General features: G+C 39.2%; 1 protein-coding gene across 2 annotated transcripts in view; it reads left to right on the top strand.

Moving 5' to 3' along the window:
• The first annotated feature begins 505 nt into the window (after nt 1–505).
• Nucleotides 506–15955, top strand: part of efnb2a (ephrin-B2a) — a 56437-nt gene continuing 40987 nt past the window's right edge. For both annotated transcript variants that reach the window (XM_048533061.2, XM_048533062.2), the window contains exon 1: nt 506–1205. In XM_048533061.2, coding sequence (XP_048389018.1) covers nt 1084–1205 — 122 coding nt within the window. In that variant the 5' untranslated portion in view covers nt 506–1083. The remainder of the gene's footprint in view (nt 1206–15955) is intronic.

Consider the following 15955-nt stretch of genomic DNA (forward strand, 5'->3'; position numbering starts at 1 on the left):
AGGAAAACTTTACGACAAAGTGAAAATCTTACCAGTTTATTGCTGAGTGCGATGCATTAGGGGACATAATCCCACCCCCACACCCGAAAACCCGCAACCTCGTTCCCCTACCCATGTCCCCAAATCCCCATCAACACTTTAATCAAATGATAATGAGATTTGTGCTTAAATGCAATCTTTCTAATTAGCAAGTGCAAATGGAACAGTGTGTGCGTTTACATGGGAAAGCTCAGTTTACATGCCTCGCTCAGTTTTATTGAGTTACCTGCTCACTCAGATCTGCCTTCACCCGATAGAACAATAACAATGAAGTGGGGGGAGGCGTTGACTGACGCATCTGAAGACCAATGGGAGCCTGGATATTGCAGTCAGTCAACCCGAAGTGGCGGCCGCAGGTGGCTGGATAAACCAATCAGCTGGTGCTGGGGAGAGGGGCGGGCTCCCTGAGACCCTGCTGCTGGGACGTATATAACCTTCCTGCAAAGAGCTGCCTCATCACGTCCTGGATGGTGAAAGTCGCCAAGTGGAGAGCTGAGGAAGGCAGAAATACACACACACACACACACACACATATAACACAGAGCGAGCGCGCTTGCATGCACACCACTGCAATCCTTACTGTGAACAACCCAATCGGACAGGCTTGGACCTATGTCTCAAACAGCAGAGAGATTGCTTAGAGAGGAGAGAAGGAAGGCTCGCAACTGATTATTTTTCTCTCTCTCTCTCCCCCCCCCAACCCCCCCACCACCACCACAACCAGCCCTCCTCTTTGCCATTGCTCATTTTACCTCTGCGTTGTAAAGCAGGTATCTAGGTCCAACAACATAGAAAGAGCAGCAGCGATTTGAAAGTAAAGCATCGGCGGCGTTGCAGGGAGAATGTGGAGAGCGAGCGGCCGTGTGTGAGAGACCGCTCTGCGAACAGCTCCAGCGGGATCAGCAGCAACTGGAAGCAACTGCGAGGCAGACTCTCGGATCTTTTGGTTCTTTCCTTTAATTTTAAGAAAAAGGATACATCCAGAGATTTGACAGGGACGCGGGGCGCTTTCTACCCGAACTGTACTGGACCAAGTGACCGGTAATGATGGCAATAAGGAACTCGCTTTGGAGATACTATTTGGGAGTTTTGTTCGTTTTATGCAGGGTGGCTCTATCAAACTGTGAAATTTTGGCACCTATATATTGGAATTCCTCGAATCCCAAGTAAGTGAAACAGCAGACGCTTCTTCTGGAAGGCTCAGCTCATTGTTTGAAAATTTTATGATTTAATTTCTTGCACAAACATATAGTACAAGGCCGCATTGAATTGTTAAGCGTAGCCTCTCTCTCCCTATTCCAGTGTTGGGGTGGGTGGTGGGAATTACTCTCCTGACAGCGGTGTGTATTCATTGAGACAGTCCGAGGAGAAATAGCGCTGGAGCCGGTTCTCCGGGAGGAGACCCGGTCTGTGGTGAAGATAGACTGCGATCGGCCACTGGGACGCGGTTAGCGACTGCCTATTCCCTCCCTCAGTGTGTTTGGAAATGGCTAGGTTTGTACATTGAAGGCTTGTTTCTGTTTATGGTTGGGAGGGAGGCGGGGGGGGGTGCGAGTTTAGTTGGGGGGGTGGGGAAACTGGAAGATAAATCGAGCCCGCAGTCTGCATGGGTCCAACCTTACTTGGAGCCCTGGGCTGTGAGAACACGAGTTAGGAGGTGCCTGAGATAAGAGGGACACACTCAGTTCGCAGGGGTGGGGGGGGGGGGCGGTTAGATCGAGCTTTCTTGTAGATATAGACATAAAAATCCGCGATGGAAGCGGGTGTTAACCCTCAGCGCAATGCTAACAGCAGTCAGACAGAAGGGAGCAGGTGGCGTTAGGAAACTCGGTGTTAATGTCGGGAGGATACAGCGATCTGCGCTGTCAGTGTTGGAACGGATTCTGCAGGAGACGCTTTGCCTGAAGTTTCGGCAGCAAGGGGCATTCTGTGCGGGAAACCTCTTGATTTGACCAGAGTGTATTTCCTGCATTGAAGCCCCGACTTGAAATGAGTGTTGGTGTAAGAAATGCGGGCTAATTCTGTCCTTCAAACCCCGCACCGAGGTGCCGGCACTAATGAAAATGAATGTCGTCCAGACCTCCCTCTTAGGTCCATCGCAAGGACTGATATTGTTCACGTCTCCCAGTGCAACTGGTGTAAGAGCCGTTATCATCGCAAGCCGCCTCTCTTCCCCACTTAACACATGGAGCTTTCAGGTCTCCTGGATCGCCACCTCCCCCCCTCCCCACCCCACCCACCCACCCAGTATCATTTCATCGCACAGGAAAAGCAAACAGTTACAATCATTCGCTCCCCCAGTGTTTAGTCTATGAATCAGCTTCTTATCGGAGTTGGGTTAAACCTTTCTGTTGGAACTCATTCAGCAAATGTTTGTTTAACGTGTTAGAGCAAATGGGGTGTCCCAGTTACCAAAAACAGGTCACGATAAGAAACTTGATGACAAATCTAAACAGGCTCAGTTTTGACCCCTCCACACCCTGTTTTAAATCTCGCCCTCTCAGCCCTTTGAAAAAAAAACACAGCCTCCTCACTCCGTCAGCATTTAGAGTGAACAGGGGATTTGACCACTTTCTATATTAATTCACATTTTATTGCGTATGAAGTTTTTTTAAAAAAAACTTACTGTTACCATTTACTATGTAAACACGTTGAAAAAATTCTGCACGACTGTTAAAAGATCTTGCAACTTTGAAAGCGGCTTCTTTTGAGAAAAGTATAGGTTCTTACCTCGAAGAAAGGCAAATTTGGGGGTGGGGGGTGTGGATAGCGTGCTGGAAATGGCGGGATTGCCTCTAAAACTCCAAAGTCCTAACTTTTTCTTTTTAACGCCTGGACTGACTCTGTACCAAATGCGGACTAGACATTTTTATTTGAAATGTATAGCATACAAAACTGAGAGTTAGTATGGGAGGATGTACTGCTTGTTCCTTGAAATTTGGGTTAGATTTTGGCACGGAATTATGTGTGTATATTTCTAAGACAACTGGAAAAAATTGAGAAATCACATTACAGGCTAACCATTCATCTTCAGCCCAAGTGTCACCTCTGTTCAATACAAGTTGAGTCAGGTTTTTTCTTCCGTACTTCGGGAAGGCGAACTTGTGAAACTCGCTATTAACGCACCATATGTTCTACAGATACAGAGAGAGAGAGAGAAAAAAAACAGTTGATGAAACGCCTTGTGTTCTGGGGGAACCTCAGACTTTAGAGAAAAGCCATTCCTCGTCACTTAGCATTGAGCCGGGCAAGTGCGAACACTTTCGGTTAGTGCTGAGATGGGAGAAAATGGTTTATTTAAATGTTAAGAACAGATTGCAGACGGGAGACACTGCATGGCAGAATAAAAATTCGAGTTTTCGCCGGGGAAGAGGCAGTTTCATAAGAAAAAAAGACAGCATTTCTTACACTTCAGCACGATAGGCTTTCTCGCCGTTTCCCAGGCATTTAAAAAGGTTGTTCACCAGAGCCTTACTTTGATGAAACTACTCAGAATGTTTCACTGAAGTAAGGCCCCCTCAGTGATCACTGGAAGAAAGTTAAAGGAGTTTGAATGAGCTATTCTGCACTTTCAACCAGGGACCTTACATCACACTGGGAGACAGCAGCAACAGGTAACCGGGTTTATAACCATGCAGGATATAACAGATTTACAGTCATCAAATACGGACAAATCCGCTCCTGGTGCCCAAATGCTTGAATTACCCAGGCATTTCCCCATTGCGCTGTTGTTTAAGCTTCGGGCCATCTTGTGCGAAGTAAGATATCTCGTTGCGGCCTGTTCTTGGAGCAGTTTAGATAAGCGGCACGTTTGTATAAACCTAACAGATCAAACCTGATACTATCTTCCAATTCTCTCTGCACATCAAGAGATACACACCCCGTAACCCAGACGTTTTGCAAACGACATGTAATCGTTGTAAAATTCAGATTGGCCTGCATTGATACATTTCCTGTTAAATACGCGTTTAAACACATTAGAAACTTTATTATATCCCTCCGTTGGGTGCTGCAATAATGCTAATGTATCTCTAGTGCTATATGTTTGGATATATAAAACAAAACACATATTAAACTTTTGTACAAATCAGACTAAAAAACAAAAGAACTGATAATGCTGTAAATCAGATACAAACACACACATTGCCCGAAAAGCTCAGCAGGTCTGTCAGCAATTTCTGCTTTTTGGTTTAGACTATACTGACGCAATTTTATCTAGTTTAAGCAATTTCTAACAGGGGCAATTCAGTTAGAAGAAAAATCAGAATATTAACAAACTAGAAATTAGGCAATTTCTTATTTATAAATCAGAATATTTTTAATTGGAAATGAGAAGAAAGTTGTCAGATAATGAAGGTTTTATTTTGAAGTGCAGCCTTTCACTTCGTTACATAGATAGAGATGAAAAGCTCTCCAAAATAGTACAATCCTACAGAGGTCACTCTTCAGATGTTTAAAGCAGCCACGAAGATTTCTCAGCCAGTAGCTCTATGTAGCCTTTTGTTTTCCTCATAGGTTATTGGTAATTTCTCTGGAATTTATATTTTATACAAGATGGTGGGGCGAATGAACACATATTCAGTAACCACTGCCCAAACATTCTGAGATAGTTTCACAGTCGAATCAAGGAGTCCTATTTGGATAATTGGAGTATGGTGTCTGACGGTACATTAACATTACTCTGAAAGATACATGTGAGGGTTGTTTTTTTTTCAGGGCATTACTATTACTAAAAGCTACCTTTACATATAGGCACGAGGGTAACTGCACTTCTACAATTGCTTTCAAATCTCCAGGATTTACTGATTAACGTCCATATTCACTACTATGAGAATCCCGGGATAAAAAGTTTTGTGGCATTAAAAGGGTGTTTCTCTTTTCCTTGCAGCATTTTTGTTTATTTGATCATAAGGTAATGAGGAGAGAGAAGGGGTTGTTTGACTAGGAGGACCATTGGGGCAGAAAGTCATATAAACTTCCAGAGTTATTTTCATCCAAAGTTGGCAAATCTAAGGAATCTTAAACTTTACTTTGTGGGTATTGTATTTCATTACTTGATATATCTATTTACAAGGGCCTGCTTCAAGCTGCCTGACAAGGACAGGCTTCTCAGACCTATGCAGCCTGCTTTACAATGACTCAGAAATGTCTTCATGCATTTCAGGGTATTGACAATTTTCTACAGCTTATTGGTTTGATGCAATAAAGTCTCACCAGGGAATGTCCACATAGAATGTTGAAATGAATAAGCGTCTAGATCATAAAGATGTTAGTTTAGTTGAAGCATTTGTACAAGTTTCAGTTCATCACCTGTTTGCTCACCAGTGAAGAAAGAGTAGAATATTTTTGCCTGCGTGATGTAATGTTAGTGAAACGCTTCTGCTGTACTTACAGAATACATAGATTAATTTATTGTTAAGCATCTTACATATCTGATCCTTAACCTTATCTATTGGGACACAAAGAGATGGAAGGATAAGTCACATTTCTAATCAATGGAATTATCAATTAATTTAATGCAGTAATACATGTAAAATTAATGTTAACAGATTTCTTCCCTTTCAAAAATTTCTGCTGTGAAATGGGTTTTAATTTTACTTACAAGTGTTTACTACAATTATTTATCACTAAGTTCCCACCATTATAGTATTTTGTTTCAATCCTATCTCGCCGTAAACCAAACTGCCTTGTCAGAGGCATAAGGTTGCCGTCTTCTGCTTATTTTTGAGTGCTAGTGTGTCCGTGCAGTTAGAATAGAGAGAAGCATGAACTGTTGGTGCTTTGCACTGAAGTTAGTACTCGCATTGAAGTTTTAGGCACATTCATGACCTTCTCGTTCCTGCTGTTTGCTCACTTTTACAACAATGGTGTTGCATTTAAACCTGAAAAAAATGTGCAAGATATCCTTGACTGTTAGAGTTGTTTGACAATTAAAATTTTCCAGATGCAGAGGCGTGCAAAGAAAATTCAAATATGTTTATCAAGAACAATTACTTAGAAAGGTTTTTTGAGCTATATGTAACCACAGGAAGACCTTATTTTGTCATTCACCTTTTCATTGCTGTTTAAAGTTGATGGTTTGAGTCTCAATCAGTGGCAAATGTTTTCTGTTCAACTATATTCATAATGTGTAGAAACAGGCCCTATTTTTGATCCTATTATGGAACCACACACACTACAGCAGAAATGGAGCCTATTTGACCCATGGTGTCTCTTCAGCTGAAGTTGCCCTTTTAATTTTTTTTTCATTTTAAGTTCATGTTGAATTACCTTAACAAGTAGAATAGTTATTTCAATAGCTGCTTAGACAGAAGTTTTTCATAAACAAAGTTTTTTTTTAAATAGTCTACTTACCTGTTCAGTTTCTTCAGTGAGAATCGTGAGTTTCTTCCTCTTTGTTATCCATTTATGGAAATAACCTTACATAACTCACTTCTTTCCAAAACGCTTTGTAATTCTAGTTATTAGAACCTCTAATCTTCTCTGAGGCAGTGAAAAAAGGGTCTTTTTTTTCTAGTGATAATCTCTCACTCCTGACATTATCCTATACTACACCTTTTCTGCAATGTGAATATCTTTGCTGTTAAGAGGAAGCAATTAAAAAGATACAGCTTTTAATGTCCCAAATCATTCTTTCATGTTTCCATTATTCTGAGAACTCTTTTCTGATGTAATATACTCCTGTTGAATTTCTATAAAAGCGGGTTGCTCTATGGGGAAAACTAATCCATTCTGATCAAATGATAGGACGGTTTGTCATACATGGAAAACCATACTTCTTCAGGACTTCAGAAAATAAAAATAAAATGTTAAATCTTTGGCATCTTTAAGAATGATAGATTAGTTTAAAAGGAGGGCTTTCAAGAAAACCTGTACAGACATCATTGCTAATATTGCTTTTAAATCCAGCATGATTGCTTAAGTAAAATAAGCTTATCTCTAATTTCTGTCATTAGTAGAGTATTTAGAGGATGCTGTAATATTTTGGAAAAAGGTTGTTGTTTATTCTGGATCTCAGTCCTACAATTGTATTTTCTCTCTGAAGTAAATTCAAAGAGATGAGGGTAAAAGATAATTTCTGCCAATTGCCTGTACACAGCACATTTTACCTCAGCCTGTCTGTTGAGTTCACATCATCAAAGGTAGAGGCAACACCCTTGATATTTCTCGATTAAAAGCAGATTTTTGGCAAGATTCTGATTTACATCATAATAATTCTAACCACAAAGAAAAATGACTAGTCGCTATTTAAAACAAAATATCCCAGCCATAAGCCTCCATGGAGCTTGGGGACAGTGAGGAGGTAGTAGCAGCTCATGACACAGAGAGCATGAGAAATGCAAATACCAACACTGGTGCTGAGCAGAACGACTGTGCTTTATGTTCACATACATGGAATGGCCAGGCAATGAATTTAGCTTCATTAAAAAGCATGTCACTTTTCAGAGAGAGGACAGCTCTCAGATGACATGTTATTCTATTTGCATTTTGAAGACCCATCAGTATTTGCATTGTTGAGGCCTTCAAAATTCATGAGCATAATTAAAACAAGAGTTTTCTGTGTACTGACTTAGCTATTTGATGGCAGAATTAAATACTGAGGTTTAATTTTAGTTCAGTGAACACCTTCTCAGTTTCTGGCCAACTACTTTAAATAACCCAAATAATTTATTCAAAGCTGTTATATTTAATGTTGATGAAGAATGATGGATTTTCTACTGTGCAGCATTCTTGCATTGCCAGGCTCGTTTGGTGGCTTAGTTCAGTAGTTAAATGCAATACACAACATGAGGTAAAAAAAAGTTGATGTGTCTTGATAATAAAATGTGAGGCTGGATGAACACAGCAGGCCAAGCAGCATCTCAGGAGCACAAAAGCTGACGTTTCGGGCCTAGACCCTTCATCAGAGAGCTGCCTCTCTGATGAAGGGTCTAGGCCCGAAACGTCAGCTTTTGTGCTCCTGAGATGCTACTTGGCCTGCTGTGTTCATCCAGCCTCACATTTTATTATCTTGGAATTCTCCAGCATCTGCAGTTCCCATTATCTTTGATGTGTCTTGGGTTAGCATTGGGGTGCAATTGTTTCTGTGTTCCTGTATTAGTAATGATTAAAAGCCAGGATCCTAGAGTTGTCCTTTGGCCCTTGTGGCAGACTGGGTGATTGTCCAGATTTTCACTTGAAAATAAATGTTACTTCACAAGTTACCAAGTTTAATGATCACATCTTATCTGTAATGATCAATCAGTATCTCTTTAATGTGGGTTGAGACATGTAAACTCACTTTTATAGATATAGTAAAGGTCCCATGCATGTATTTGCTTAAAAACAGTTTTAAAGAAAGGTGGTTTAGGATTTTTAGAGCCAAAGATTGGTTAAAAATAAATTGTCCTTTTGTTTCTTGTGACTTGAAGAAGATCCTTCATTTGCAATCTTAATTAAGTCTTAAGCAATCTTATAAGTTCTAATTCCCAGTTGCTGCAACCAATCTTTTCACTTACTGAAGCAACATCTACATTCAGTTACTAAGTTATTTCAAATTCAAGGATGTCATTGGACAAGGAACACATTAATTTAACTAGACTTCCAGAATAGAAGCCACATCATACATTATGACAACTAAAACATAAATTATATGAACCTGGGAATGATCTTGAGCAAAAATATTCAACATTTAACATGGGCTTTTTATAAATTGATCGTCCTGTAAAAGTCAGAAAGGCATTACATTGCGTGAAACAAACAGGCAATGTTTGCACTTAAGCAGGAACTTGATATGGAGAGTTTGCTGCTGATCTACAGAACGATACCTTATGAGAGAATTGGGAGATTTGTGTTACTGAGTTTGGGGAAACTTCAGTTTGTTAACCCAAGATGGTTCCTATGTTAGAGCCCGTTCAAATTAAATTGAACTTAGTCCTTTCAAACAGATCATAAAGTAATACAAACCAGTCCCAATGAAACATTTCTTTGTTTGTAAGCAAGCAGGTGCATATCGATTGCAATTTGAGTAGGCTGCAGAACTGCATTTACATTAGGGTTCATCTTTTCCTTTGCTGAGTATTAAACAATGAGAAACTTGCTCCCAATGCCTCTTTAAAGTACTTTTGCAACATTTTGTTAAACAAAGAAAACATTGCATGGATAAACTGGACCCATCAAAGTAAGATCCTTGTTTTCTTTTAATTGGGAAGACTCTAGATGTGTTGCACCAGGAGCTGCTATTATAAAAGACATGACTCAAGCAGAATGGTTGCACATTTTTGAGTCTCCTGTGGTCCTACAGTAGCACGTGATAGGTTGGACATGCCAGAGGACATAAATCAGTGCAGAATTGTCTTGATGCCTTTACTATATGTAAATTGATTGACACATCTGCAATTCCAAACTAAATTTTTTTGTCTGTTTTTAGTAAGTGCTGCTATGATTCTTAAAAACTATGTATTACTGTGAAAAGAATTTTAAGTTGTTGCAAATTATGAAGAAATCAATAATTTGATAAAAATAAATTGCTGGAAAGTTCTGAGCATGGAAATCGTCAGGAGATGTTAACAGAAGCCTCAAATACCAAATAAAGAAGCATGACAAAACAGATCTGTAATTGATAAAAGCAGTTTCATTGTTATGGTGTTTGTCCCATGTCCTTGTCTAAAAGCAGGCACATGGGAATGTAGAATGTTCACTGTCTTAAAGCAAAAATAAATCAAAAGCAGCCTGTCTTTAGACTTTAACACCTTCTTTATGCTTAACCCCTGAGGAATTTTTAATTTGGCAAATATGCCAAACCTATTTCTCAATTCTGTCTACCTACAGATCAATCATGGGAAAGGCGGTGTTCCAAAATGTTTATTGTACTGTAAGGTAGAGCTGTACATATTATGGGAACAAAAAGTTTCATTGGAGAAGCAACTTCTTTTTAATCTTGAGGGATTTCAATATGATTTGTATATCGAACTATTGATTAAAGTTATCCAATATTAAAGGAATGCAGACGTTATGTGGGTGCAGATCATCTTACAATTTGCTTCAGCTTATAGGTAAGAATAGTATCAAAAGTAAGTTAATCTTCTGTGGCTTCAAGGCAGTTAGGCAAGGTAAAAACTGCCTTTTGATGTTGGTTAATTTTGTGCACAAGTAGCAAAATTGTTAGAGAAACTCTTGAGTAATAAAGTTAAGGCTGTTCATAAATTGGATGACAGTGATGTACTGCAAGTTTTGTGTTGTGATTTCACATCTTGAAACTGGATATTGACATGTTAAAACTGCAGAGAGTTGACAAACAGGTTTCCTGAACTGCTGAGAGTTAGTTTGTAATAATCTCCCAATGGACATGTTTTCTGTTCTAATTTGCTTACTGATCCAAGCTGCAAGAGGCAGTTTGTTGCAGAATATGTTTTTCTGTAATTTAGCAGGATATGAAAATATGTTTGCAGAAGTAATTCTGGATCCTGTTTCCCTAATAGTAAAGCAAGGTATTATGGATGCTAGAAATCTAAAATAACACCTGAAATATTGGATATACTTTGCAGGCCAGACAGCATCTGCAGGAAGGGAAACGAAAGTCAAATTGATCATCTTGCTTCTACTGAGTCGAGTTTCCCATATTTTTTATAGTTTTAGAAATGAATTAGACTTGTTTGACATACTGAAGTGTTTGTTTGCTGAAGTATCTATCTGTTTTCTTCAGGGAGACTTTTTTTCCCTATGCAGAATGGAAAATTAGGAAAAAGCTATGCCACAATCATCTTCTATTTAAAAGGAAATCAGCCCTCAAGTAATTGACAATGAAAGGATTACACTGCAGATTGGAGCTGTAATGTAAATTAAGGGGCAGAATAGAAAGAGCCGGATCTAGCACGATTGAAATAAGCAGTCACAAAGACATCAGCTGTAGTAATCTGATCGTTTCTAAAGCAAACTACCAGTCTATTCCTTTCTGATAAATAATACAGCAACTGCGTCCATTTTATATACAAAATATAAGTGGGAACCGGGGTTGCCAAGGCAACATATAGATTTTGTTCATGTCCAAACTGACACATCTGTCATTGTAATTTGTAAAGGAAAGGAGGGAAGCAGCATTCAGAGCTGTTGAGCATTTTACTATATAAGAACGGGCTGGGATTAGGATGTATAAAAGGCCTGTTTTTTGGCTTGGGTTTGGAGAATGGTAAAGAAAAGCTGCTCAGTTCTTGCTCATTCATTGTGTGTAATAGGAAAAAGGTAGATTTAATTTGATGCTTTATTGAAGCCCTCTATGCCAAAGCTCCAGATTGTACCAAGGGTTGGTTAGGTTTTTTTTAACTCTTGGCCCAGCAGCAGCTATTCGGTTGGATTAAAATTGCTTTGAGATTGTTTCTTTCATCTATTTGTACCACAGTCAGGAACATGCTGAGTAGCAACAGAACACAGGAGGATTGGTGGGGCTGAGGTTATCTGAAAGGAAAATAGGGTGCTTTTGATGCAGCCATCTTTCACGCACAGGCTTTGGTCTCACACTCCACAAGAGAGGCAAAGATAAACGTCACATTATTCTTGCACTGCTCCGTCGACTGTGTTTCTCTGAGAGCTGCTTCTTACCTAGCATCTGATCCATGGTCTGAGTGTCAGTTTCAAAGCCAGCCATTTCCCAACATAGCTGCAATAATTATATTCGGCCGATCACAGTCTCAGAGAATGGAGAAGAAGACGAGATGAAGTGTCAAGTTTAAAATGCACAATCTTTGATTTTTAAAAAAAAATTAAAGCCTGCACAAGATGTAAGAATGCTAAGAATCCCTGCCAGAGGGGATGATTCCTTCATTTTAAATTGCTGTGCTGCCCTGTGACATTGTGGCTCTGTGATTAGCACTGCTGCCTCACAGCACCAGGGACCAGCTTTGAATCTACCCTCAGGCAACTGTCTGTGTGGAGTTTGCATATTACCCTCATGCCCGTGCGGGTTTCCTCCCACAATCCAAAGATGTGTAGGCCAGGTAGATTGGCATTGCTAAGTTACCCACAGTATCCAGGGATGTCCAGGCTAGGTGGATGAGCCATGGGAAATGCAGAGTCACAGGCACAGTGTGGGTTGACAAGGAGATGCTCTTCAGCCTGTTGGCATGGACTCAATGGGATGAATGGCCTGCTTCCAAACTTAGGAATTCTGTGATTTTGCTTTTCATGAGCTTATAGTGTTTGTAGAAGTGTTAAATTGCGTCTGTGCTGGATCCTGAAAAGTCTTCAGCTTGAAAATGTAAATACAATTAAACTTTTGAGTTCCTTCGCAATTTGCCAGGTAAAGCAAAAGACGACTGTTTTTTGGCTGTTAGTTAGTATTTAGGCAGGATAGATCCACTGTGTGCCATTTGGAAGAAGGTTTTCAGGCTTGGATTCCTAAATGACAATAGCAGTGATTTTCTTGAAAAAGCTGAATACTTACAATTAGTTTTTAAGTAGCTTCTGGTAGTGAAAGTGTTAATGTTGTTCTAATGCGATTTAAAGGTTTCTGTGCTGCATTTCACAGACAAAAGAAGGTCAAGAAATATTGCACAAATGCTTTGTTGCTAATAACCTTTACTAATTATTTCCACTCTTTCCCTGTCACTTCTCCCCGAAAGAAATGGACTTCCTGAATACCACACAGTTCATCCTCCAGTACTTCACTCAACATATAATATTTATCTGCAAACCTTGACAATGAGTATGGATGAGAACTTTGGCTAAATTTGATCTGTCCTAACTCAATGCCTACACAAGTGAAACCCAATGGGTGATGATTTGGAACAAAAATGGAAATTGCTGGATAAACTCAGCAGGCCTGGCAGCATCTGATGAGAGAAAGCAGGGTTAACTTTTCAGATTTCCAGCATCTGCCGTTCTTTGTTTTATTTTGATGATGATGATGATACCCCATCCTCTTGAATTAAAAGGCAATGACAGCAACTGAAACATCCCTAATTACAGTTATCTGAGACCAGCAAACTCAGCACAGAACTATGCATCAAGCTGGGAGATACCTTGTACTGCATGGACCAGGTGCCCCATAGAACAAACTGACCAAAAAAATCTGAGAACTTCAACGATCTTAATTTAAATCAAAACAACCTTTAGCATAGTCCTAATGCTTTATGTAATTTTGTTAATGACAAATATGGATCGTGAAAACTGTTTGTAATAAAATTATGTTGAGTTGCTCCTTATGAGATATTGGAAATCTGTAGTTCAGGATAAACAGTTTGGTAGATTATGAGCTGAGAGGCAGATGTCCTTTATTTAGGTCAATATACTCAAAAATAGCAATTCTGCAAAGATTGTTGACTGGGGAAGAAATGCTAGCAAATCTTTTGAATTTAGAATTTCTGATGATTCCTAATGTTCCAAAATTGAACCAGTCAATGTTGGTGAAAAGATAGCTCGAAAAGGATATTGTCCTTCTGATGAGCACTTTCAGGGAAATTACTCAGCCTGCTGAGTAAATTTCACTTCTGCACAGAAAAGTTAAAGCATGTGAGTATTTTACTCCTGTCAAGCAAAATAAAAGGGACAGATTTCATCAAAGACTAGCTTATGAGTTGTCTCATCAAAATGCAGGCAAGTGCATAATTATAGATTTAATTAGAAATGAAATATTTCACACAACCTGAAGGAAGGCGGAAGTTTAAACAAAAGAAAACTTTTGAGAGATGTTGGTAAGCTAGTTAGCAAATTGTTACTTGCTGGTTTAATATTGAAGGCAAATTTCTCCACTGTTCAACAAAAGTTGTAAATTTTTCTCCGTGTCCTCTTCTGAGAACTATGCACATTGTAATTGCCTGCTGAGAAACTGATTCCATCAACAGCTTCTGAATTATATCTTCTGTATCACTTATTTTGTTGGTGTCATTTGTTCAAGTAAGTCCTTGATGTAGCTAGATTTCAAAGCTGTGAGCCTCCAACTTTTTCTTTTAAACACTGAATATAACTAACTCCACATGTGAGCCGAGAACCTTATTGCAAAATAAAATTAACTAGTTGTAGATATGGAGTAACATAAAAAAAGGAGCTGGGGTGGGTGAATAAGCCCATCAGGCCAGTTTTGCCATTCAGTGCAATCAGGGCTAATCTTCTACCTCAAGACCACCCTCCTACATTTCCCTAATTCCCGTTGTATCCAAATATCTACTGATCCTGCCTTGAATTTACTCAATGGTTTAACAAACATCTGTAGCCCTCAGAACATGCTGAAGATCTAAAACCCACCACATGTCCAAAATACTCATATATATAATTTGGTAGTAATCCTACATTTTCATTAAAACTTGAGAGTAGATTCAGTTCCTAGTAGTCTTAAGACCTTAACCTAGTATCCTGTACTTGGTTAATCATGCAGGCGGTAATGGCTGTCATTGTAATGTTCTTTTGGTGAAGCTACATGGAAACATGGGAGAGAATCTGAAGATTTTGCTGTCTAGAAGTTGCATTACTGAATACACAAGTTATATGGTGAGGTTTAGATTGCACATTTGCAGTAAAATTAAATGTGCTTCTTAAAATATTAAAACTTGGAAAGGCAACTTTCTAAAATCCGCTATCATTGTCCAAAGTTTTTTTTGGCGGGTGAGTAAAAATGTTGACATGATTGACCCTGGGGAACCTTGGGCACTACAGAAGTGCAATTTTTAAATGTTCACACATTTTAATGTAGGATGTTCTCTTGAAATGGATACATGGAACAGCATACTTTAAACGTACAACTTTTGATACCTGCTCCATGGCATGTCTCAGGGTTGACTGCATTAACATTTGTTTTATCCTTTTATGTCTTGAGTGTATTCACATGTATAAACGAGAGCCTGAAGGTATACATTTCTAACATAAGATCAATACTTGTATAACTAGCCTTCAACTCTTTTCTGCAAAGTAGAAGGATGACCACATTTTGATCCCATTTATTTAGATTCAGTGGCTCATTAAAAAATGACCGAGCATTTGATACAGATTTCAAGTAGTTTATTACAGTTCATTTTGATCTTCAGCTTTGCAGGCACAGAGCAGCTATGACAGTGAGAAGCAGAAATTAGTACAATAAAATGCAATGGATCGAGTGTTAGGCTCTGTGGGTAGTTATCTAGTTTTCAGTCCTATTGAAGCTTCTGAGAAGAACATTGTAGTTGAAAACTTACCACTTTAACTATCCCAAGCCCCAACCATGTTCCATTTCACCCCACCCATATGTATCAGTGCAGGAGGAGCAAAAAATCAAAAATCACACAATACCAGGCTACTGTCCAACAGGTTTAATTGAACACACAAGCTTTTGCAGCGTTGCCCCTTCCTCAGGTGTAGTGAGCGAGGCAGTGTCAAGACACTGAATTTATAAGTCAAAGATCAAATGATTATACAACTGATGCGAATATATTTAATAATCCTAAATTGGCTGGCTGACTCCCGCCTGTTAAATCCTCAGTTAGTTAGAAAGGAGATGCAGGTTTTGATATATTAATATGCAATTTACTTATAAATTATGTGTCATGATACTTCCTCTCTCATTACACCTGAGGAAGGGGCTATGCTGACAAAGCTTGTGTGTTCAATTAAACCTATTGGGCTATAACCTGACGTCGTGTGATTTTTGACCTTGTCCAAACCAGTCTAACACCGGCAGCTCAACATCAAGAGGAGGAAAGCAATTGACTGTCTGCATAACATGTAGAATGTATCTATTTAACATTCTCTGTTAAACAGAACTAAAGACATCTAAAACCATGAGAGTTAAATTAGAAAATTCTGCAGAATTACATTTCCTGGCTGTTTGGATGAATTCTTTCTGCACTAACACACTATCCACTTTGGAATCTCTTTCTGAATTTGTCTTTAATCTACACTCATGCATATCAAAGGCTGTTTTTCCCAGTATGGTGCCTGAAAACATTGTAACACCTTTCCGTTTGAACAAATC

The sequence above is a fragment of the Stegostoma tigrinum genome, chromosome 6 (assembly GCF_030684315.1).
Source record: "Stegostoma tigrinum isolate sSteTig4 chromosome 6, sSteTig4.hap1, whole genome shotgun sequence".
NCBI lineage: Eukaryota > Metazoa > Chordata > Chondrichthyes > Orectolobiformes > Stegostomatidae > Stegostoma > Stegostoma tigrinum.